The 24,724-nt window shown below is 33.2% G+C and overlaps 1 protein-coding gene across 1 annotated transcript; it reads right to left on the bottom strand.

The window, feature by feature from the left end:
* Window positions 1-41: 41 nt before the first annotated feature.
* On the bottom strand, window positions 42-24,620 carry LOC149736642 (cullin-9-like). Its single transcript, XM_089877245.1, has 34 exons — window positions 24,008-24,620; window positions 23,434-23,556; window positions 22,666-22,816; window positions 22,251-22,348; window positions 21,926-22,079; window positions 21,399-21,577; window positions 20,707-20,818; window positions 19,809-19,919; window positions 19,567-19,646; window positions 19,043-19,170; window positions 18,585-18,744; window positions 17,879-18,020; window positions 17,231-17,298; window positions 16,671-16,769; window positions 15,951-16,049; window positions 15,564-15,723; window positions 14,930-15,084; window positions 14,416-14,561; window positions 13,623-13,706; window positions 12,703-12,892; window positions 11,724-11,867; window positions 11,363-11,481; window positions 10,653-10,779; window positions 9,993-10,104; window positions 9,253-9,392; window positions 8,646-8,870; window positions 8,149-8,277; window positions 7,557-7,743; window positions 7,227-7,398; window positions 6,502-6,703; window positions 5,757-5,950; window positions 5,142-5,260; window positions 1,593-4,891; window positions 42-1,299 (listed from the first exon to the last, which is right to left on the bottom strand). The coding sequence occupies exons 1-34, from the start codon at window positions 24,116-24,118 to the stop codon at window positions 952-954; spliced, it is 8,067 nt and encodes a 2,688-aa protein (XP_089733371.1). The 5' UTR covers window positions 24,119-24,620; the 3' UTR covers window positions 42-951.
* Between the last annotated feature and the right edge of the window lie 104 nt (window positions 24,621-24,724).

Here is a 24,724-nt window from a genome sequence, read left to right on the forward strand (position 1 = left end):
AGGATTTTTCATTTTAACTAAAACACACATTTTCCTATTCCCTTAAAGAAAGAACAAAATGGAAAATTGGTGAAATAATTATGCGTGCAAAATTTAAAAATATGCCAAACCAGTTGTTATTTAAAACTACTAAGCCAAGAGAAATCTATTTATTTTTGATTAAAGAAATAGGTTTTACAGTGGTGGAAACAGATTTTACCTAATTAAACCCAAATTTGAACCATACACAATGAGTATAATTTGTTATAGGGCAGTATAGGGCGTCGAAAATAGAGCTTATAATATCTTTACAGCATAATTTGACCTGGAAAATGAAAAATCAAAAAGAACAGCAAAGAAAAGTCAATTAAAGAAGAAATTTGTCTCATTAAAGTACAGTTATTTACACTACAATATGTCATAGAATTAAATGGGAACAAAAAGAATTAACAAAGTTACATATTTATGCCAAGCCGATAAATAATTATACATCCACAATGTTTTTACTTTTTAAAAATAATATTAAACTAAATTTGGGCAAGAAATAGTTTAAAAAACATAGAAATATGTTGTCTCGACTACATGAGTTTGTTTTTTTAACTGAAGAAAATAAAAACTATTAATTGTTTAGTTCAAATCTATACCCAACTATAAACTACAAAAATAAAAAATAATTTATGGCAAAAATAAAGTTCAATTCCACCATAATTAAATAAATACCAAGTATTTGAAATATATAGTAGGGTGGGGAAGATGGGACAGCTTTTCATTCTATTTTTTCGTTTTATCCGGGGGTAAACAAAGAACATTCATACAATTATAAAACTTATCCTAACGACTCCCATTGACCGTTGTTAATTGTTTAAAAAACACAATAAAGATATTTTGACAATAGGTGCTAAAGGTGTCCCGTCTTACCCCACAAAGGCGTCCCGTCTTACCCCCCCCACTATAAGTAACATGATGCGAGTGTTATGCGTAAAAATCAAGCCAAGGATCACTTTCATCGTCTTCATCATCATCGTCGTCGTCATATTCAAGATCATCTGATTCCTGCATCGCTTGGGAGGAGCTGAAAATATCATCATCAGATTGATCATACTCATAGTCATCATCGGATGCGAGATTCCCTTCATCCTGATCATCATCAGAGGTGAAGTAGGATGGGACCGGATCCAGGAGCAAAGAGTCCTCATCTTGGCTGTCTCCGGCTGGCCGGGAGTTTGCTCCGAACGTTGTGTTGTCTTCGTCATTAGTAACGACTACTGTTCCACCATCGGTTACTTTGATAGTTTGGTTTGTAGAACTTGGTAGGGCAACCTGGTGAAAAATATTTAAATTTAAAAATACATAACCATCCTGTTACTTTGACACCAAAAGACTAGAAATTGCTTTTCTTGTAATATGTGTTAATTTTGGTATACCAAGGTTTTGTCCAGCAAGACAACATGACATTTAAAATTTTTTATGTTTTTAACCGTTTTTCTTTAAATAGTATTTTCCAGTTTTGGTAAATACTTTACATTTTAATAAAAAAACATAACACTTCAAGTAATTATTTAGCAAAAAAATATAAGAATCGAAAACTGAATTTGTTTTTATAGTTGAATTACCTTCATATCTTGCTTTGCAAACGTAGTAAGTCGCTTCACAGTATCTTCACAATCGTTCATTAAATGCTGTCCTTTTATAAGATCAGTTTGTTTCACTGTAGCAACTGTGTGCTGAATATCAGCACAACATAGAAGCACATTCCCAATATGTTCCTGGAGGGCAAGGGTTTTGTTTTCCAATGCAACAGAATATAACCCAATCGGGTCCAGTTTTTCAGAGTCAACGGAGTAGTATTGAAACACATTACAGTAGGCAAGTACTTTGCGGAACTCCGCCAGTTTGGTGCACATGTTTAAACAAAGCTGAAGGTTGGCAGGTGAAGGGCTGTCGTTGATTGACAGAAGGCGTCTACGAAGGTCAAATGCGAACTGCTTTGCTTTATGGTGAAATCTACAACGCTTGTTAAACTCCACAAACTTCACACCGGCTTGAGCAAGCTTGCTAACTTTGGTGCCGCAGTTGTAATAGTCTCGATGTGACGGGCGCCACGGCTGCAGGCATCGCCAACAAAAGTCATGAGTGCACTTGGCGCACTTCATGTGCAAACAACCGTCGTTTTTCTCGATATTCGCTTGGCAGTTCGGGCACCTCTTTGCAATAAGACGAGCGAGATGTTTGCTCCTCGCATCTTCATTCATCCCTTCATAGAACCCACCATCATCCATCCACTGTGACATATGTCCGCAACTTGCAGGCGAATGTGCCTCCACATAAGTACAAGCAAAACATGTCTGCCACCCACAAGCATTACACCATCCTACATCATTACCACTATTCTGAACAATCCGGTCGCACCCACGCGGGTTATGACACCAAGACCTCTGTTTGTTAGCGTCAACATAAGACCGCACCAGACCAAGTTCATACTTATCAACATTTTTACTATCATCGCCAAACACAAACCTATACAAAGATAGTGTAGGTCTCACTGTACAGTCATTCAAAGGGCAAGTGGTAGTAGAAGACTTATCCAAAGACAGCTGCATTTCCAAGTATGACCTCCAGCAAGTTTTACAGCATAAGTGTCCACAGATTGGAGACACGCAATCTCCTTTCTCTAAAGCATTCATACAAACTGGGCAAGACATAGACCCGATTTCGGCCGATTTTTGAGGTGAATTTTCAGAAATACCCACCGAGGCAAGCGTGGTTTCTCTAGCCACTGCATAACTCTCAATCAATTTATCACTGTGCCAATCAAACTGTAGCAGCAAAGCTTCAGCAGTTTCCACACTTTCAGAGAGAATTTCGGCCAGTCTTGAAATTTCAGTTCGGATTTCAGTTATAACTTGATCACTTGTAAGAGTGTTTGAATGGATTGGTAAACTTGGAAGAACTGAAACTTCTGTCTCGCTTTCCCATGCTTTTAATGGCCGTGCAGTGGTTAAAAAGGTTAATTGCCCAGCAGATGGATTAACAACTGATGTGAATGGTTTAACTTGCACAGCCACTACTGTGGAGCTTGTAGTTATAATAGCGTTATCCAAAGATGTCATAATTTGAGATGACGGTCCGGGTTTCTCTTCTGGAACATTTTCATCAGAATTTGAATCATTTTGTTTACTGCTGTCGATATTATACCTGATTGACCTTCGTGAGATTCTGGTCAGGTACCCGAGGTTTATAAGGTGCTCACATCTTGCTTGAATATGCTCAACCTCTGGAATAAACCCATCTTCTTCCTCTGTGCTCTTCCGGAGGACCTCTTCAATGATCTCATCACTCAAACACTCCGTTTTTTGCTTCATCTTCTTTATGATCTTGCAGTCAATAATGGAAGACCTACGATCGTGATGTTGCTTAATCTTCTCCGTTTTGTTCCAAAGCGATTGGATGGGAGCATAGACATCGGGAGAGCAGTCCAGGTCCTCCAATACCTCTTCACAAGCCTCAAATTTCCCGCCTCCCACCTCTCGGACAACTTTTTTCTTAAGCAAAACATCCAAAGCAACTTTCCATTGATTCGGAAACGCAAGTTTCCAATCTTCCAAATCCACAACTTTGTTTTCATTAAAATGAAGCAAAAGTATCATCTGTACAGTCGTAACCCGAATTTCTTTGTTGGTTAACGTATCAAAAACAACTGCATATCCCTCCCCTGTCCATTTAATTGTTTGGTTGCTGGCTGCAGTAAGACGTAAGCAACTTTCTTCTCTTTGGCCCCGATAAAATCGCTCAAAACTGTGCATTAAGCTATACAGTCGACAGTCAAGTCGGGATAAATATTTTTCCACCACGCCTTTTTGAACAACTGAAAAAGAAGTGACATTTTGTCTGAATATTAAGGTTCTGAAACCACCATCAAGAAGAAATAAATATTGGCCCCATTTTTGGTCCCTGTTTTTACTGGCAATGTCATGCTCCTCTAATGTTTTAGAAATAAACCTATCGTGAAGTTGGTTGGAGTAAACCGCATCCTGGAGCAAATTCGATGGTTGATGCTTTGGGAAGCAAGGGAGGAGGTATCCGCAGCATTCCTCCTCCACCTCCAGGCAGGGAGGATCACGGATCAATCTCTCCATCATGAAGAGCGAGTAAAGATGCTCAAAAATGTGACAGAAATCAGTTCCACTGCTTATCGGGAGAAGCTCTTTTAATCTCAGTAAGTTGGGCCTTGATTTAAATGAATACGTCTCGATTATTGTGTCAATTACACAACTTAACACATAGCTCAGTCTCACAGAAGTTTCCAATGTTAAAGAAAGGAAAGATCTCCAAATACCGGTGGCCAACATAACAGAAACATGAGATTTCGGCCCGAATATATTTTTCATCGATTGCTGAAGAAATTTATGTTTTGATAAGATTTTTTCAACAAGTTCAAAACACTTGGAAGGCTGAAGAGGTTCTTGTAAATTTGAAAATGAATTTTTGATGATTTCGGAAAACTGAGAAAAGACGATGGACGCCCAACATAACGCAACCTCCGGAAGATGGGAGTTGTGATGAAAAGCATCTTCATCCACAAGAGTGATGGAGGAGAGGTCTTCCTTGGAGCGTCCTCCACCTGATCCGCTGTAATTTGGAGTCAAGACTCTTCCGCTTCCACTCCCATCCGACTTCCCAGATCGAGGTTGGACTTTCCTCGACCAAGTGGAAGAGTTCTCTTTGCTCCCGGATTCGGGAGCTTTGGAGGATGCAGGACTTGGAATCCCCGCATCCAGATCCATGAGGAATCGGCATAACTTCCTCATCTTTAAAGTGAAGACACGATCTTCATCTTTATCAGCCGTCACGTAAGCTAGGAGTAATTTATGCAACAAGCTCTGTTTTTCTTCACCCTCAGTTTTTAAAAGCACTAGAAAAATAAAAAAAACACTAAAAATTTTTTAGCAGTTTTTATTAGTAGTAGAATCATATAATAAAATAGGCTTTAATAAGCTTAAATTTTGCTGTAATACAAAACTAGAATAATTATTTTTACTTCACTAAAACAACATATTATTTGCATTTCGTGTTTCTAAATTCTAATAGAATTGAAACCTTACCATAACACAATATTAACTAAACTCATTTAAAAAAAAATTCAAAATTTTTTTTTAAAAAACCTGAAAATACTGGAGACGAGAGAGCAACCCTACATGCCTGGCCGAGCACAGTTGCGCACTCGGAATTTGGGAGAAAATTGTCGGCAAATCCTTGTTCGTATTTGATTGCTGCTATTAACCTGTGGGTAGGTGAATATATATTGTTGTTTTAAAAGTTGTTGGTAACTTAGATGTTTTAAAATATAAAAATAAAAAACTTTATTTTTTTTTCTTGGAATATGGTAGCGAAGATTTAGAAATAGTTTAAACGAAAAGACAGGATATAGCGATAAAGCAACAGTTGTTAAAACACGCTTACAGTTAGTGCGGTCGCTACACCTAGCAGACAATATATATATATTAAATGAAAAGTGTTGCATATAGTAAATGTACAAAACAGTAAGCTGGCACCAGCTGTATAAAACACCCATGTTATAACAACTGTCATTTTCGGGCCCACGAGAATAAAACAAGCTACATTCATTCGTTCAATTCTAAACAATACTTTAAAATTTACAATTATTTTTAAAAAACTTACGAATTTACTTAGTTACAACATTTTCCAACTTACGTTGTATTATTTACAATACTTGCAAATTTGCAATTCAATATTTACAATTTTTTTTCACGACTTACCTATCTGGTACATTTAATATTTGATGTTGTTTTAAATCCTCAGTGTTCCCCCTGCAAGCTTCAGTAGCCCACACATGTGCTTGTACGGAGTACGAGAGGCTTGTACGGACATACAGTTGACGTCGTAGTATCGGCCAGAATGATGGTTTAGGTCCAACCACCTCCAAGCAGTGTAAACGAGTGTCTATTCCACCCTATGTTTAAGGTATGTGTTAATTTAGTATACAAGATGTATAGTACTGTGGGGAAAGATGGGACACTTTCAGCTCGTAATATTCAAATATTCTGATCGTTATTTAAACAATTAACAACGGCCTATGGGAGTCGTGAGGTGGAATTCTTTGAATGTTTTTTGTCTACTACCAAACGGGACGAGAAAATGAAATAACAAGGTGTCCCATCTTCCCCCATCCTACTATATGTTAGTTCAGTATCGAATTATTGCTCAAGAGCTATAAGATTTATTGGTAGTTTTTACTAATAGCAGTTTCTTATAGCAGGTAAAAGTATATGTAGCATGAATTAGCCACATATGTCCAACAACTGGTCATATTTAAAAATATTTCTTCAACTTTTAATGAAAAAGAAAGAAAAGACAGCAAAAAAATGGCCGTTTATGAAATATATCAGAATTTTTAACAAGAAAAATTGGCAATTTTTAAAAGATGATTGCTCTATAGACAAAAATAAACACAGATAAAAAGTACAGTTAAAAATATCTAAAAAATAAAACATAACATCTTACCTGCTGACACCTCCGCACAGAAATCCGAACCATCGGCCAAAACTTCTTCATATTTTCAAGGAGCACAACCTCACGATCCGAGGACATCACATTGATGCAAGAGAGCTGAGTGCTAACATCCAGAGGACTTGTTCCTCCAAGAACAACAATCCTGGAAGGCATGTAACTTGAGTCTTCCTGAGCTACAGTTATCGTCATTTTTCTGAAAGGAAAAAAATCGAATTTAAAGAAAAAATAAAAGTTGATACAAAAAATAAAATAATATATGTTTTTAACGTTTCATGAAATTATGATTTAGGAGCAAGACCTTTCTAACAGAAAACTTTGTTGGAAATGCCAATTGAAAATTATTATTAAATTTCTTCACTGTGACCAAATTATTAATAAATACCGATTGTGTGAACTAAAAACCATTGGTTCATTGTATGAATGACATGTATTAGCACAGTGCTTTGTGCTCTGAATCAGTGGTTGACAATACCAGTCTGCATAATTTTTGCGGGTCCTCACTTACCTTAACTATCCTACTGTATGCCGAGGTAATTTTAAAACAGAATACGATCATTGCCAAATGGCCTATTCCAAAATCTTAAACACAAAAACTTTTTTGCAAACTGAAATTAATTTTTCAACTTTTACTGTATAAAAATGTCTGAAGCCAGCGGCCTAAATAATGCACTGCGCAAATAGGTATTCCATCAAATTAACAACACATTCATACACACCGAATAATAACTCCTTTCTTGATATAAACATTAACCCAATGTCCTCCCGAACTTCCATTGCTCTCCCAGTACGTCTTCGGATTCCCGTCCGTTAATTTGAGGACATGACGTTGGTTTGTGGAAGCCTCCAATCTCTCCCAACATCGCTCCTCCTTCATCTCAACATCCGCTCCTGAGGAGGAAGAGAAAGATTTATCACAAAAAGAGAAAAAGGTGTATCACAAAAAAAAGAAAATTTATCACAAAGAGATAAAAAAGATTTATCACATCAGAAATGTTTTAGCAAAAGTAATAATTTATTTAATTTTTTTTTTTAGTTTCCTGACTCACCTTTGCAGAGATTTTCAAGTAGTTGACTGAATAGCGGGATATTAATGTCCGAACACCGATTTCTCGCTTCCTCCACACACTGAAGGGCAGTAGAGATACAGCCTCCTAGAACTACAGCGAGAAGTTTGTTGTGCAAGATTCTCTGCTTCTCACATGACCCAATTAAATCTCGCAACTCCACTGTTTTCTGTCCGAAAAGCGAATTTTAGCAAGTAGGGTCACGAAAAGTTGAAAGACAATACTGAGGGCAGTTTTTATTTTTTCGAAAAAATTCCTTGAATTATATTTTATAACAACAAAGTAGCCTTCTAATAAAATATTATTTTCTGTGAATAAAATCTAAAAATCTCAGTCTATTTTTTACTTTTTTAGTCAATGGTGTGGAAAAACAGCACATATGGCGACTAATCTATTCCTGTGTTTTATAACCCATGTTTTTTTCTTCTAAAAATAAAAACACTTTATAGGATACACAAAAAAGTAAAAAAAAACAAAAAAAAAATAAAAATAATAAATAACACACACAAAAATGGTAAAATTTCTGACACAAATATAAAAACACGAAATAACAAAGAATATTACGTCAACTTACTGGAATAGATGTATGTTTGTCAAGCAGTCTGTTAATAGTTTGCTTGGCATCTAAACTACACAACTCCACCGCAAAGTCTTTGTCCAAGTCCGCAAGTTGATATAACACGGCAACTATATCTTCTGCAACCTGTAAAGGATAAAGGCTTTTAAAGAAGCATTCCAACGAAAAATAAAAATTTGTGTATGGATATTTTGAAACTTTGATGATACCTTTAGATCACATTTGAACATACCTATCAAATGAATACACACATTTTGATAGCACTGTCGTATGTTCAGTTTCACTGCAAAATTACCTTAACAAACTGTAAAGTCTTTCGTTTTTTGAAACTTTGGTGGTACCTTTAGATTTGAGCATTTTTATTAATACTCAAACTTTAGTATTTTGTCTTAGTATGCATTTAAAACAAAGGATAAACATGTTTTACGCTAAAAAATACCAAAAAAATACATGTAATAATACTAAACAATATAAAAATACATAAAGCAACTAACTTCTTTGGTATCTGAACCAAATGGGTCAGGAGAAACACTACAAGCTTCTAGCAGTCTGTGCAGACAAGACACAACCTCTGACCAGTGCGCCTCCGCCAACAATGGTGCCACGTTATCAGAAATGCTCTCCGTCTCCTGGAAGAAGTTTCGGAGCGTTTTCACCCACTTCCCTTGCCCAGGAGTAGCGGGAGTGATGCGGAGGATAGGGAGGACTTGCTCTGATACCTGGAGACAGGAAAGAAGATGTTGTGAGGATAATTTGGGATTAAGTACTCGTTTTTTGGGATCTATGTTAAATTTAATAATATCTTGGTTTTATTCTTTATTTTTTTAATAAAATTTAAGGCTTTGATATATTTTTTCTGGCTTTGATATTTTCACAGTTGGTTAGCACGCCTGCCTGTAACCCAGATGTGATGAGTTCAAGGCTCGCCAGTGCTAACATTGTGGAATATGTGTGCAGACAATTAATAACTATAGTCATCCACAAATAAAAAAATTAAAAAAAACAGTAGTATTAGGTTATAAAATCAACATTTAAAAGTGCAGTAACAATAATACCAATAGTATAGACTAAAATGTTAACTCATCCACCAAATTGACTTACAAAACTGTTAACAGTGGTTCCCACATCAGATGGTGAAAGTGATCTTATGTTTGAAATACCACCCGGCAGTGTTTCCAGTGATTTATTGTCCTTTAAATCACTCAGCTGGAAAGTACCAAACGCAAAGCCCTCCAGAGGGTCTAAAAATATTACATTTTTGTTATTAGATTTGTTTGTGGTAGTATATTTTAAATGAGTTAAGTCCTACAGTAAGGCACACCAGAGACCTGGAATTTGGCTAGAACTGGGCTATTATCCAATCTAATAAAAAAAATAAAAAAAACTATTTTAACCATAAGGTATTTCACATACAATGTAAAATGATTTGCATAAAAACCATGAACTCCTACAAAAGGCTCATCATGGTCACATTCCCTGATAAAGTCTTGCTGGATGAAACCTTGTATATACTCTACGTTTTTCATACAAAATGAGCCGTTAAAAAATGAATACAAACTTTTAAAAAACCCTTTTGAAGTGGCTGTACACAGTATCCGGAATTCGTCCATTTTGTCCGGATTTTGCTGCCGCATGCGGAATTCAGTAATGGGTTTGCATACGAATTCGCATGCCAGATTCTGTATGGGTTAGGTCCGTGAGGACCTGGGATTTAGGCCAGACTTGGCCCATTACCCCAAAATCGCATGCCGGATACTGTGTAAAGCCACCTTTAGGCTTTTAGCCATAAGTTCTTTTAAATACAATGTAGAGATATTCACAAACAACTAATACAAACTTACCATCGCTAGGTTGGTTGTCACTGATTTCTAGAAAGTCCGCATGTGAGCAAGAGATGGTAAGACCACGTAACCGTAGCAGCATATCTCGTATGGGGTTGCCTGCTGGTATAACCTGGGTGTGTACGACACATTTTTCAATTTAATGATTATTTAATAATTTGATTGCTGTATATTTATTTGTTGTTAAAACCAAATATTTGTTGTTTTTATACCATTTTGTCTGTTTTTATATTCTTTTTGTTTTACTCAAATATTTTAGTTTTTATTTTTTTTTTAAATTGAGTTTGTGTGTCTAAACTTCTTTCTTAATTGTGTGCTTTCTGGCAACTAAGTTGGTTTTAAACAAATTAAACTTTAGTCTAAATTATTATCAACACTCTTTTCAGCTGACCATAAATTAAAGACACCATGGGATTTTACTATGATGTAAAATAAAGAGATAAAACTAGCATTTTGCAGGTGAAGTTTTATAAGAGAAATTCCCATTGCACAACTTAGGCTATTTTATGGTACATGTACATTCTATGTGAAAAACCATACAAATTAACTGGTTTCCACATAAACATATCCATAACAAAGCCAATACTGTTTACACTCAATGTAAAAACCATGCACTAACTGGTTGAAATGAACATGTAATGTGGGGGTTAATGAACTGACCTTGGTAGCTTTGCAAATCACTGTGAGAATTGTGTCTCTTTCAGACACCATGCTTTTACTGTGGTCCAGTCTCATTATCATACACAGAATGCAGAGTATCTCATAAAGTGTTGTAATATTTGATGGACTGAAAAAGTGTGTGTAAGCTTATAAGTATGATAAAGGTTACATTTACTAATTAAAATATAAATTTTAAGTTAGATAATTTTAAGACACTAATAAATTCTGCGAATCTGACCCTGATCTGGTGGTCATAGAGCTGAGCGTTTCTTATGTAAAAAATGTAATATATATCTTTCATTCTACAATTGTTTGGACCTGTTTTTTGTCGATTACACTTTTTTAGCACCAGGTTATAAGATATATATTTTTCCCATGGCATCGTCGGACCTTATTCTTGGTTCTAAAGGTGCCATCAATCTCATTCAAATACAATCAAGAATAAGAGACTGACTATGCCATAGAAAAAATATGTCTACTTTATTATACAATTGGTTACACTTGATTTTTGTCTGTTGTGTTTTCGTAACACCAGATCCGTTTAAGCCAAATACTTTCACAAACATGAAAATTCAGTCCCATTATAAAGCAGTGGCAAACATCACGCACTAAAATAATAAAAAATATTAAATTTGCAAATGCACAAATTGCTAAAGAGTAATTTTATCTCGTAATGTAAAAACTGTTTGAAAATCATTTGAAAAATTCACCTGTCAATGTCATTAAACTTGGAAGTAACCGGTTCCTTTTTCTTAAATTCTTCCAACACGATTCTAATGTGTGATTCAAACACAGTGATAAAACAATGTAGACTCCCTGTTTCTGTGTCCTGTAAAAAGAGATATGATACATGTAGCTAGAATAAAAACTACTAAAGTTTAGAAACAATAAGGTGGCGACATAGTGTTTTTAAACTACGCCAAAAAAATTCAACACAAAATTACATGCATGGTAACTCGTAAGCTGGAACGAGGTGTATAAAACAGAACACCCGTGTTATAGCCGTTGCTCCACCACACTGAGTAAACAAGTTGAATTAAATCATACATTGATTCTTAGCACATATCCCACCTTATCTGTTGAAGTGGATGGTCCTGTGGCAGTATTGCTTGATGCAATAGACGTAATGATTGCGGATATGAGGTTTTTGTAAACTGACTTTGTCTTGGTTGGATTCTGTGCATATGAGCGTGCTCCCATGATGCTACAGATGCACTAGTGGGGGGGGGGGGAGTTGAATGGTTAACAGTATAACTTACAGTACTGCTAAATATCATTATATAATACCAATATTATTATAACAAGCTGTTTATAATGTGTACTATGCCTAGGAATGCACATTACAAAATTTCGAATCCTTTTGTTCGAATCTGATTACGGGATTAGGTGTTCTGTTTAATGACGTCATCATACATCATCTCTGAACTAAACTAAAAATTTTTTAAGATTTAATAATTTTGAAAAAAAGATTCTTGTGTTTGTTGGACCTTCGAGAGAAAACGTTTTCAGCGTCTTTTTAAAGGTTGCTATACGTTTCGGCTTGGCCATTTTTACTTTATACGTTTTTTCTTAGAAATACAAAAAGATTCGAAATTCTAGGTTCGGAATTCTAGATTCAAAACAAAGTATTCTGGGATATCCTAGAATACCTAATTATTCTGTAATGTCATCCCTCACTATGCTTGACAACAACAGTTTATCAATATATAGTGATTAGGAGTGTAGAGGTTTAATTTAGCATAATAATATGGAATTTATAAAAGATTTATATTTCGGATGCTTTAAAAAAATTATGATTAAAAAAAAATATAGATACAGTAGGGTGGGAGAAGATGGGACACCTTTTTATTCTTTTTTTCTCGTCCAATTTGTTAGTTAACAAAAAAACATTTAAAGAATTATAAAGCCGTATTCTCACAACTCCCAAAGACAGTTGTACGTTGTTAATTCTTAAAAACATGATCAGGGTATTTGAATATTACGTACTAAAGGTGTCCCATCTTCCCCCACCCTACTATATATATATGCAAAAAAATAATAAATAACATACATGAATTGCCAAGTGAATTATTTCCTTTTCGCTTTGAAACTTGGAAACAATATCAAAGGTGCATTTGAGGTGTCCAGAGGTGGCAAGTAGCATGCTAATGCCATCTGTATCGGAACTTGCGAAAACACTTGTTGGTGGGTGGTGTTTGATGAGTGCGTTCACCAAATATAGGTAAACATTCATCACAGTACTGTAGGAAATTAGGTGGTTGAAAAATAATAAAAAAATTTGGTAAATTGGTGAAATTTTGATGTAATGTTTTAATGATGTTTACAAATCATAACAAAAAATTAAAATTGAAATATTAATAAATTAGTAAGTTTTGTAGTCACCAAATATAAGTTCACTTTTATGACAGTACTGTTGGAAAGTAGGAGGTTGAACAAATCTGATTGATTAAGTTAGTAAAATATGTGGATAATGTTTTAATGATGATTGCAAATCATGAATAAAAAAAAATTAATTTAAAAATTAAATTAGTTAAGACGCAGTGGTTTCGCTCTCCACTAGAGGTTTAGAACTCCACTCTGCCCAAAATTGTTGTATAGTTTTAAACATTAAATCAACTTTTTCCATTTTGGGCTTGTATGTTAAATGAATGAATGAATGTAACTTGCTTTATCCTCGCTTGGTTGGAAAACGACAGTCGTTATCACACAGGTTTAACACCTTGCGCCAGCTTATGAGTTACCACGTATGTTACTTCGTGGGTAGTTATTTTTTGGGGGATTTTTTCATTTTTTTCTTATGTATGGCTGATAATTTGGACAACCCATTAGTAACCACTGGGTTGGAGCAATTGCGGTTAAGTGTCTTGCCCAAGGACACATACGCAAGATACTTAACGACGATTGCTAGTTTGTTAACCTAAATCTTAAAAGGTTAAAGTTAAATAAAGATCTAAAAAAGTGTCAATTGACCTGTTTTCATCTTGTACAGCAGTATTGAGATCACGTAACATGTCCTCCACTTCATATTTCCTACTGTCAACACCAACATCAGTTCTGTTGATGCAATTTATTCAATACATGTTATTTGTATGTAATATATAATAGGGTGGGGGAAGATGGGACACCTTTTATTCTATTTTCTCATCAAACTTAGTAGTAAATGAAGAACATTCAAAAAAATTATAAAACTATATCCTCACGACTGCCCTAGACCATTGTTAATTGTTTAAAACACAATCACGATATTTGTATATAACATAATAAAGGTGTCCCGTCTTTCCCTGCACTACTTTATTCAAGGTTTTACATTTCAATGGAGATAGACACAAAAATTACCAGTCATTTTATTTTACTGACAATTTGGAAGCAATGACAGAAAAAATTGCCTTGTGACAATTTTTAAGTTTAATTTAACACATAGGAAAACGTCACAATATTCCTAAATTCTGAATCAGCATTTATTTTTTTTAACAACTTTGGCCAACTTCAAGACACACCAAAGCCCATGTTTAAACACATAACAGCTCAGTTTATTATACTAAGTAGATCAACCTTAACAATTCATGACACCGATTTTGTAATTAGTTTACCAAACTACAACCAACACCCTTGAAATTCATAATAAATTTTAACACATTACATGTACTTAGAACTTCAGTTTATAAAAAGTAATTTTACATAAATCTATTACACATAAAGTACAATTATTTAAAGTAACTTAAACACACTCCCTTGAAATTTATTATAAACTTTAACACGCTACCTTGCAGCTATGTTTCTTAGTACTGTCATAACTATGATCTTTGCTGCAGAGTTTTTCATGATAAATGCATTAGATATGGTGGATAGCTTTTCCCCATCTTGCTGCATTTTCCATACTTTGGCTGCTAGTTCATAATTCTCTTCTACCTGGTGCGAGAAAAAGGGAAATTTGCATAAATTGCAACCACATTAATCTTTAATTAAGGAGTAGTAAAATATATGAAATACGTATATAGAATATAATATAGAATCTATTGTTTTCCAGAAAAAAAATTTTAACATTTTTTATCAAAAAAAAGTTTGCAAGAAAAAAAATATTAAAAAAAAAGGTTGCAAAACATAGCAATGATAGAAATCTATTGTTTTGTCATAAAAATACAGTTAAAAAAAGTTATTATTTTAAAAACAGGAAATTCATACAAAAAATGTTTTAAACAATAAACCCTAATATTTTAACAAAACACTAAATGTTTCTTAGCAGAAACAAAATCAAAAAGCCAGATCCAAAATATTACCATTAACATTTGACCATAAAGATCTTCAGTAGCTTCATCTTCAATTAAAGATATTCTTAAACCCATCTCCACAGCTCTTGCGTATTCGGCAGGTTTAAATAACGATGAATTTCGTGGTTTAATTGGTGCATTTGAAACTGATTCTTTCTTTTGTTCTAAAAGAGCACAAAGTAATTTTTAATACATTAATACATTTAATACAAAATATGTGAGTCATAAAATACAACACTATTAAAAAAAACACAGTACAATATATAAAATGTTACTTTAACACATAATTTTTTAAATGTTAATTTAATGTTTCATATCAAATAATCAAATTTTTTAGTGCCATTTTATATGACAACTCGGAGATTTTTTAACTTTTAAATTTATGGCTTAATGCTGCTATCAGTTTAGGCATTACATTTATTTGTGTCTTTAGGCAAGACACTTAACAGCAATTGCTCCAACCCAGTGGACCCTTATGGGCTGTCTAAATTATCGGCCATAAAAAAATTTAACAATATAAAAAACAATGACCCAAAATCACATAAGCAGGCATATGGCGTATGAAACAAAACACTCATTTTATTCCAACTGTCACTAAAGCTGCGTGAACAGATAATTTACATCCGTTCAAAGCACAACTGACCTTGCTCCTCAACCTCCACAACAGTATCTTCATTTATTGAAGAAATTTCTTCATTTTTTTCATCTTTGTCCTCAGCAGTTTGTTTATTAACAGAACATTGCATGTTTTCTTCTATTGTGTCCACTAATACCTTTACTGTAGCCAAGCAGCATAACGAGGCCTGTGTAAAATATTAAGTCATAACGTTTTCTATATTTGTCTTTTTAGAAAAAAATCTTTTTTTTTAAAGAAAATTCTGATTCAAAGCTACATTTAAAATACCTGCATATGTTTAACTTATTTTTAATAAAGCTCACTTTTACATAAGTTATATTATAAGAATATTTAAAAAAAAAATATATGAAAAAATGTTTTGTTATTAATTTAAAAAAAATGTTGTTATTTTACCTTGTCTTTAACTGAACATTGCTTTAATATTTCAGCCACCACAAACAAAGCAGTTTCAAAATCTGGTTCCAGTAAGCTCAAGTGACTGGCTGTGGGATACTGAAAATAAACAAACATTTTTATGTAATTTACATCAAGTTATATGCGAAAAAAAAGTTTTGATTTATGTGTCATATCACAACATATGAAACTAAACTTTATTTATCTCTGTGGGAATAATAGCCAAGATCATGTTATTTAAAGAACAAAGAGAAGGGAATCAACAGCCAAACAGCAGTTGTTAAAACACGCTATGGATAAAAAGTGTGGGAAAGAATGATGGTTAAATAGCGTGGCTGTTGTGCCAAAATGTCAAATGTTTAAAGCAAGTTAGAGGTAGGTATTATATCTATAATTTTAAAAAGGAGAAAATAAGTTTTATTATTGTATTATAAAGAATAGATCTGCAAACTTTTGGTTATATGCCAAATTCGTTATTTGATTTAGTGGGTAGGCAAGTTACAAAGTATACAAATGGGTAGAAAAGTTTTGCTAATCAGATTTTATAGCAGTTTCAGTTTAAAACAAATACCATCTGGCATGCCAGAATAAAGTTTCCCCATACACAATTAAAAAATAAAAAAAAAAGTTTTGCATACACAGCTTTAAAATTTAAAAAAAAAATTGTCAATGAAAAAAATTATTTTTTTATATAAAGATTTTATAAAGTGGCGCTAGTACCTTCAGGGATATGAAAGTTTTGATATTTTGTTTCACTTCCTTGGTAAGTTTGTCGGCATAAAACAAGAGAAGCCACCAATCTTGTGTTGAAACATCATGCTGTATGTATATGTAACAACTGTGATATTACTTTGTGAATACACTTTGGGTAATGAGCAAAATCTAGCCTAATTCTAGATCCTCTAACAAAGATTTAACCCATATAGAATAGAAAGGTAGGTATACAAAAATAAAGTAAATAGATTTTTCATATTAAGAAAGATTTAGGCCACTTGTATTATGTTAATAATGTGTTATTTTATGTTTACGTTAACAATGTCTTGCTGCAGAAAAGGTGTTGGTATTGTAATTAATAAATTGTATATATATCAATATTATATACATCAGTGTTCTTCTACTATTATTGTTCTTTCATTATTGTTCTTCTACTAAATAAAATTATTTAATATTAAAAAAAAAATAACAGTTTTTATAGAAGGATTAAAAAATTAATAACAACAAAAAATAACAAGCATATCTTATTTTATTTCCATGAATATGTTTGTTGTTTTTTATTTTACCTTTGTTTCTGTTGTGTTTATTTTGTTTGGAGAGATTCCGTACATTGACCCTTCCATCATTTTCATTCCTAATATGAGGAAATGGTTAATTTTTATGTAAAGTGTATTTAAGAAATTTTAAGAGCGACAAATTTGAAACAAGAAATAGAAGTATTTTTTTAAAAAAATGATGATAAAATTGGATGGAAGTATTTTAAAATAAAAAATGATGATAAAATTGGATGCACCAAATTATCTGTTATATGTGGTAACTGTAGGTATGGGGTGTATAAAACATATGTATTAGTATGAAATATATATTGACTATTTGTGCCCAACAAAACGAAATCATCCACAAAGTTACATAGGTCGATAGGTGGTAACTCTTAAGCAGGCATGAGGTGTATAAAACAGCTGTGTCAGTATGTATTAACTTTTAAAGCCAATAAAAAAAAATCACCCACAAAGTTACATACATGGTAACTCATAAGCGGGCACAAAGTGTACGAAACATAACACTTGTACTATTACGACTGCTCTTCCACTAAGGTAACAAGTTTATAAGTTACTTTCATTGATTTAAACTTCAAGCCCTTTCACACTAAAAGCAATATGCCATATTATAATCTTAAGAACCGGCATCAGTACCAAAAAAATACCAAAACTCACCACTGAGCTGAGGCCACAGAAGTGAGTTCTCTGGGTCAGTAACAAAGGGTGGTGGTTCTTTAAAGTCCCGTTTTGAATCTCCAATTAATTGCATGTGGTGCCAGTGAACCCAGAAAGGCCGGTTTAATCTATGCCAAAATACCTGAAAAGATAAGGTGTTATCTAGGAAGTAAATGTAAAATTGTATCCAGTATGGTGTTGGTATAACAATAATATTAATGTCACTCTTCCTTTAACAAGGTAAGAGAAAATTTTCAATTTTGTTGTTTTTTGAGCGAAAAAAACAATTTTGTTGGTTTTATCAATGCTAGAACACTTGAAAAGGATGATTTTAAAGCAACTGTGTAGGAGTGACAGCAAGAAATACTTAAAGCATAAATAAAAATAGAACTATTTTCATATCACTATTCTTCCATTACAAGCAGAAGAAAAAAATGATAAAAGCTTGTTTCAAGCAACATATATATAATATATGTATAATATATATATATATATATATAGCCTATTACTTCTCAATATTTGACAGAGCAGGAGTTCGTTGTAAGACACAGCAACTTAAAGATACCGTTAAATTTTTAAGTTATAATCATACTTCATAATTTTAGACATACAATCATAGCTCACAAGACGGAAATTATAAATACAAAATCCTTGTGGAGATGCACAATATAAAAAACAGCGAATTATTTTCACATAGCTATCGTACCTGTACAGGGGGTGTTGAATCATTATGTTGTCGATATATTCCTTCATCACCTTCCGTTACATCCTGGTATGTATGGCACGCTCGCACACGAAATCCTGGCTTGATTTTTGACTGAACATATTCAGCGTATTGACGCCTTGTTACAAATGTACCTGGGTGCCTGGTGACAAAAAAGGGTTAAGTTTAAGACGAAAAATTAGAACCATACAAAATGGTTTTGTTTAAAAATTATTAAAAATATGGTTTAAAAACTAAAAAAAATATTTCAAAAAAATATTTCAAGAACCATCAAATATAGTTAAAAAACCATCAAAATATAGTTTAAGAACTAATAAAAAATGGCCTAAGAAACTGCATAATACCTAGGCCTGTTTTTTGACGCTGACTTCTTAATTAAAACTAAACGATTCATTATATATTTTTGGAAGAAATAAGTCATAATTTCAATACTGGCGTACCTGTACATTGGTTTGGGTTGCTCTGATTTTAAAAGGGAGGAAAGTAGAGCTGGGTCAATAGATTGTTGGGAAGCATGAGGAAACAAATGTTTCTTCTCATTTATTTGTTGTTGTTTAATGCGTTGTTTCTGAAAAATGATTTTTTATTTTTTTTATTCATAAAAACTTTTCTTGGTCCCAAAAAAGAATAACGTTGCTTACTCAATAAAACAATTTTTATTCATTTACTTTGTGTTTTTTCACATTTAAGAATTTTAATATTTTTACTTTTAAAACAAAAATTTTGTTACTTAAAAAAGATAAATGTTGCTTACTCAAAAATATAATATTTATTTTGACTATATTATTTTTATATTTTGTGCTAACACTTGGGAAATGGGCCAATTCTGGCCTACGTTCTAGGTCCAATGGTGTAGCACACCATAGGGCCTCATTCATACAAAACCTGATAAAAATCACTAGGACAGTAAAGGTCACATATTAGCATATACTGTAAGCTGCTACTATATCATAGCATTTCTTACCATTGCATTTCTATCTACTTTAATATCTGCCAAGGAATTCAATTGTTTTTCTTCAGTTTTACATTTTGCCTGTGCAGCACCTGTAAAAAAAAACGGAGTTAAAAATTAAAAATATCCAAACACAACTTTTTTAAAAATATATATGTTAATAAATGTCACTACTGCAGAAATTAAGCTAATATTTTTGTTAAATAGAATAATTTTTAGGAAATGGTTAAAACAAAGAAAACATAAAAACTTACTCCATTTCTCATTGTTGTTCCAATCCATAATACGATTTAATTCATTGATTAGATCAGCAATTGCCATGGCAACTTCAAACCTTTCTGTTTGTGTGTGGTTTACAGTGTCTCCTGGTTATAATAAAGGTTATAGGCATATTTATGCTTCGTAAAGACAATTTAAGGCGGTTGATTGAACCCAGTGGTCACTAATGAGTTGTCTAATTTGTCAGCCACACAGAAAAGAACATGAGGTGTGTAAAACAGAAAATCAGTGCTATAACGACTTTCATATTCTCATGCACGCAAGAATAAGCAAGTTACGTTCATTTTTTATTAGGTTTAAAAGAATGGTGAACATCCAGGGGACAAGCATGGGCATTCCCCTCGTGGCTCAAGAGGTAGGCGTTTGCATTGTAAATGAAAGATACTGGGTTTGAAGCTCAATAGTGATAGGCTTATGTGTCCTTAAGTAAGACGCTTGAACCGACATTGCTCTAACCCAGTGGTCACTAAATGGGTTGCAGCACCATGGGTGTCAGGGTAAAGAACAAACTCTAACCTAAAATGTGCCACACTATAGGACCTCACTTATATATATATAAAAAACAATAGAATAAAAATAGTTACCTCCAAAAAAATTTTTTTTTTAAATATATATATATATATATATATATAATTAATTTAATAATTTAGCTTGGCAATATTTTAGGAATTGTCTTAGATCATAAAAGTTTAAAAACTAACTTTGTAGTGGGTAATGGTAGCCAATACTTTCCAGCTTTCTTCGTTTGTAGAATTTTTTACTTTTCATAGATACAATATACTCATAATTAATAAATGTGGTAAAAATTGTTTTACTAATATGTAAACGCAACCACTTTAAGTTTTTTGCCAAGAATATTTGAAATAAACGTACCAAGCACCATCCATGTGCATCGTGATTTACTCTGATCAGCATTCGTTGTGTCCATAAGTGATGTAACACGGAGGTAACATTTCATCAGCGTGAATAAAGCTTTTCCTGGAACCTATGGAACAAAATCGATGAATACATGATATTTAACAACAAATAAAAGGAAATGAATGAGAAGTACCTGGATTGTTTTATAATTCTGTAATTTTTTTATATACCACCAAAATGATAAAATTAATGGAAACATAGAAAACATAGATCTTACCCGACATACTATAATATGGTGGAAAAAAAAGAACACCTTTGACACATAATATCCAATAACCTGATCGTGTTTTAATAAACAATTAACAACAGTCTATGGGAGTTGTGAGAACAGGGTTTTAACCTTTTTTGAATGCTCTTTGTCAAATGGGTCGGGAAAATAGAATAAAAAATGTTTTCCCCCACCTTTCTATGTATGAAAAATATTCTTACCACCCAATGCAACGAGAATGAAAAAATAAACCATCTTACCCCAACCAACAAAATACCCAAACCAAACTAAATTTTTGTGAGGCAAGTTGATTTGAATTTCCACAGGATAAAAAGCTTGAAAACCACTGACCCAGCTGTAATATTTACCCAAAACAGCAATAAATACCTGTGGAATTTAACGAAGGTTACACCATCTTACCCCAAACAGCCATAAATACCTGTGGGAGTTGTAGAGAATCAAGCTGTACAGCATGAGCTTCTTCCCCCGATGCCGTCTCGGCAAACATCTCCATCACCATGTCACGATTCTCGAAGTCAGCGTAATGTTTCTTCCGATCTCCGTGATTCTCCTCCGTGGAGTCTTGTGTGAGGGAGAGGAGGACGTATGCTCGACTTCCTGGAGGTGGAAATGCAATATGAAGTTTTTTACTTTTTTTGGGAAACTTGTTATTTTGAAAACATGTTATAAACTGTTTCGGTAAATAAAATATAATATACATTATAGGCTAGATTAATTTTGAAATAAACTACACATTTTTGTGGAAAATAAGATATTTATATGTAAATAATGTAAATATATATATATTATAAAAAGCGAAATGTTAACAAAATTCAATCTTTCCCACAGCGGCACAGACATATTTTACTTAAAACATTTTATTTGAAAATTGCAATTTTTAAGTGTAACTGAAAGTTATGACCATTATTTTTAGTTATGTTTTAAAATATTATCTTAATAAGTCACCTGCATCATGAAGAGCAAGAGCTCGGAGCATTCTTCCCGCTGATCTTCGAGTGTCCGCATCATCCGTCCATAGAAGATCAAGAATAAGATCCAGTGCTCCCGTTTCTCGGAAAACTTCGGAGAGAGATCCAAGTGTAGCATATGTGCTCAGTACCTGTGGTTATTAATGTGAAACACTAGAATGGGAAATTAGAAAACATATTCTTTATTTTTTATTTATTTTTCGATTGGTTAAAAAAAAAGAAAAGTTTTTTAAAGAACAAAGAGAAGAGAATCAACAGCAAAACTGCAAATATTTTATGTTTGATTTTAATTTTTAAATTACCTTGATAGTATGTGACAAGCTCAACAATGGTTTAGAAACGGCATCTTTACGAACTCGATTCATTTGTTTTCGTGCTCGATTCACCAACTTTACAACATCTAGTATATAAAGATTATAACTTTGGTTTAACCTGATGCCAATAAAAACATAGATAACTTGACTTTTAACTCTTTAGGTCTTTAAAAAAAGATCAAGTGTATATATATTTTATCTTGTCAAATTTACAGTGACTAAACAGTAAACACTACATATGCACTATGTATTTACTTATACCCAAATTTTTTTTGTACAAATAGTTACACATATGGTGACTCGTAAGTAGGTATAAGGTGTAGAAAACACCACCGATATTATTATAACTTTTGTTGCTTTGCCCCAAGAATAAAAACGTTTTTATTTATTAATCCAACAATACCATATCTCATGTCATCTAGTTCCTCCATATCAAGCTGAGGTTGCTCCTCCTCCTCCATCTTTTTGCTCCCAGGAACAACTGATGAAGAATTTCCATCACTGGGTTTCGGTTGTGGCTCAGTTGTGTATAAGTGTGGGCAACATGTTTGTAACTGAAAGAAATATAGACAAACAATTTTATTACAGCACCTAAGGTTGCATATTATTTATTCTATGTGGGTGAGGTCCCGTAGTGTGGCCCGTAATGGGTCCTAGGATTGGCCCATCACCCCAAAAAACATAAACATAATATTATTTATTTTTTTTTAGGATAAAGTAGTGAATATCAAGTAAATTAATAGAAAGGAATTAGCAACAAAACGACAGTTGATAATCAATATACACACAAATCAGGAAAAAGGTACTTAAATTCCAGATAAAAATTTATCTGAGAATATGGTGATAAAAAACAAAAAACAATATTTCAAGTTTCAATACATTGGTAATGCACCAATCAGGCTGCAGAGTTTGGTAGCTAACATTTTTTTTAAATTTTGTTTTCGAATTTTAGTTATTACATTCTAAAATGCAGACAAGTGCAAGGCCTCAAAAATTTAATATAATAATAACTTTTATTTGTCTCTGCGATTACGGTAGCGAAGATTTAGAAATATTTTAAACGAAAAGACAAGATAAAGCGACAAAACAACAGTTAGGTAAAACACGCTTACGGTTAAAACATTTTTACATTTATTTGGAAGAAAATAAATTACACCTAATAAATTCTTACAGCATGTTTGCTCATCCATAGAAAAACATCTTTTCCGTGTTTAGCATCCTCACTGGTGTTGGTTGAAGTGGATGCAACGTCTATTGAGTTGCTAACTTCATCACTGCATACACTCCAACGAATCTGGAAATATGAAAATGGTATTTGTGAAGAATCCTTCTATACGTTACAGATTAGGCAGGTGGAAGGTGTTAGAGGTTGGTATGGCTGATAATTTGGACAACCCATTAGTGACCCCTGGGTTGGAGCAAGTGTCGTTAAGTGTCTTGCCCAAGGACACATACGCCCACAATGCTATAAGCAACAAGCCTTGAACATTACCTATTGGTTACAAGTTAGTGAGTATATGCCATATAAGTTACTAGGTATCCAATATGAGTTAGAGGTTAGGGTTACAGGAATTGGTGGTTATATGGGTTAGTATTTACGCTTAGAGGTTAGCAGATAAAATAGGGAAAGGATTCTTCAGTAGAATCGTGAAAAAATATTCAAAACACTCGAACACTTAAAATTTACTGTAGTTTAAGAACAACTTTGGTTAAAAAAATTCTGCGTAGTTGCTTAGTAATTTTACCAGGTATTCCGTTAATCCATCTGACGTTTGTCGTTGTCTCAGTATTTCTCGAGCTTCCAACGTTTTCTTCTCATTTAACGGAACTTTTAACTGAGAACTCTTTACAACCATACTACAAATCGTGAAGTTCACATTTAACAATCAAAACTTGTTTAAAATACGTGAAGGGGTATAAAAATATCTAGCTTTATCCAAAACGAATTAAATTGTTTGTTTAGCAACGGAAAATGCAATTCTTATGTTCCGTTTTTCGCAACATATATTCTGATTTTAACACCAAAATATTTCAATATACTGTAACCCGAACGATTTTTTATGTGTGTGTATTACAAATAGATCAAACATGGAGGATCTATTGGTGAAATCACGATTACATAATACACGGGCAAGAGTGTTTGTACCACAAAATCTTAATGGTGTTTGCTAGTTTTATTTTTGGTAAAATTGTTTGTGAAAACGTTTTTAATTGCAACAAACAGATTATGACATTTTTGTAAATTGTTTCACCGTGGGGAATCCCCCGGGAAATAATTCTAGTTAACAGAAAAGATGGACGGTGTTAATGCATTTTGAGTTTCTTGTGATTAATATCAATTTAAACTTGCATGGCTTTATGTAGCTGTTTATAAGAACAGATTACACGTATATTTGTACAAAATTAAGAGTATACAGAAATAGTTATATACACAAGCAAGTTTGTTTTTGTTTTGCTTTTCT

The sequence above is a fragment of the Ciona robusta genome, chromosome 4, assembly GCF_009617815.1.
Source record: "Ciona robusta chromosome 4, ASM961781v2".
In the NCBI taxonomy this organism is placed as follows: domain Eukaryota; kingdom Metazoa; phylum Chordata; class Ascidiacea; order Phlebobranchia; family Cionidae; genus Ciona; species Ciona robusta.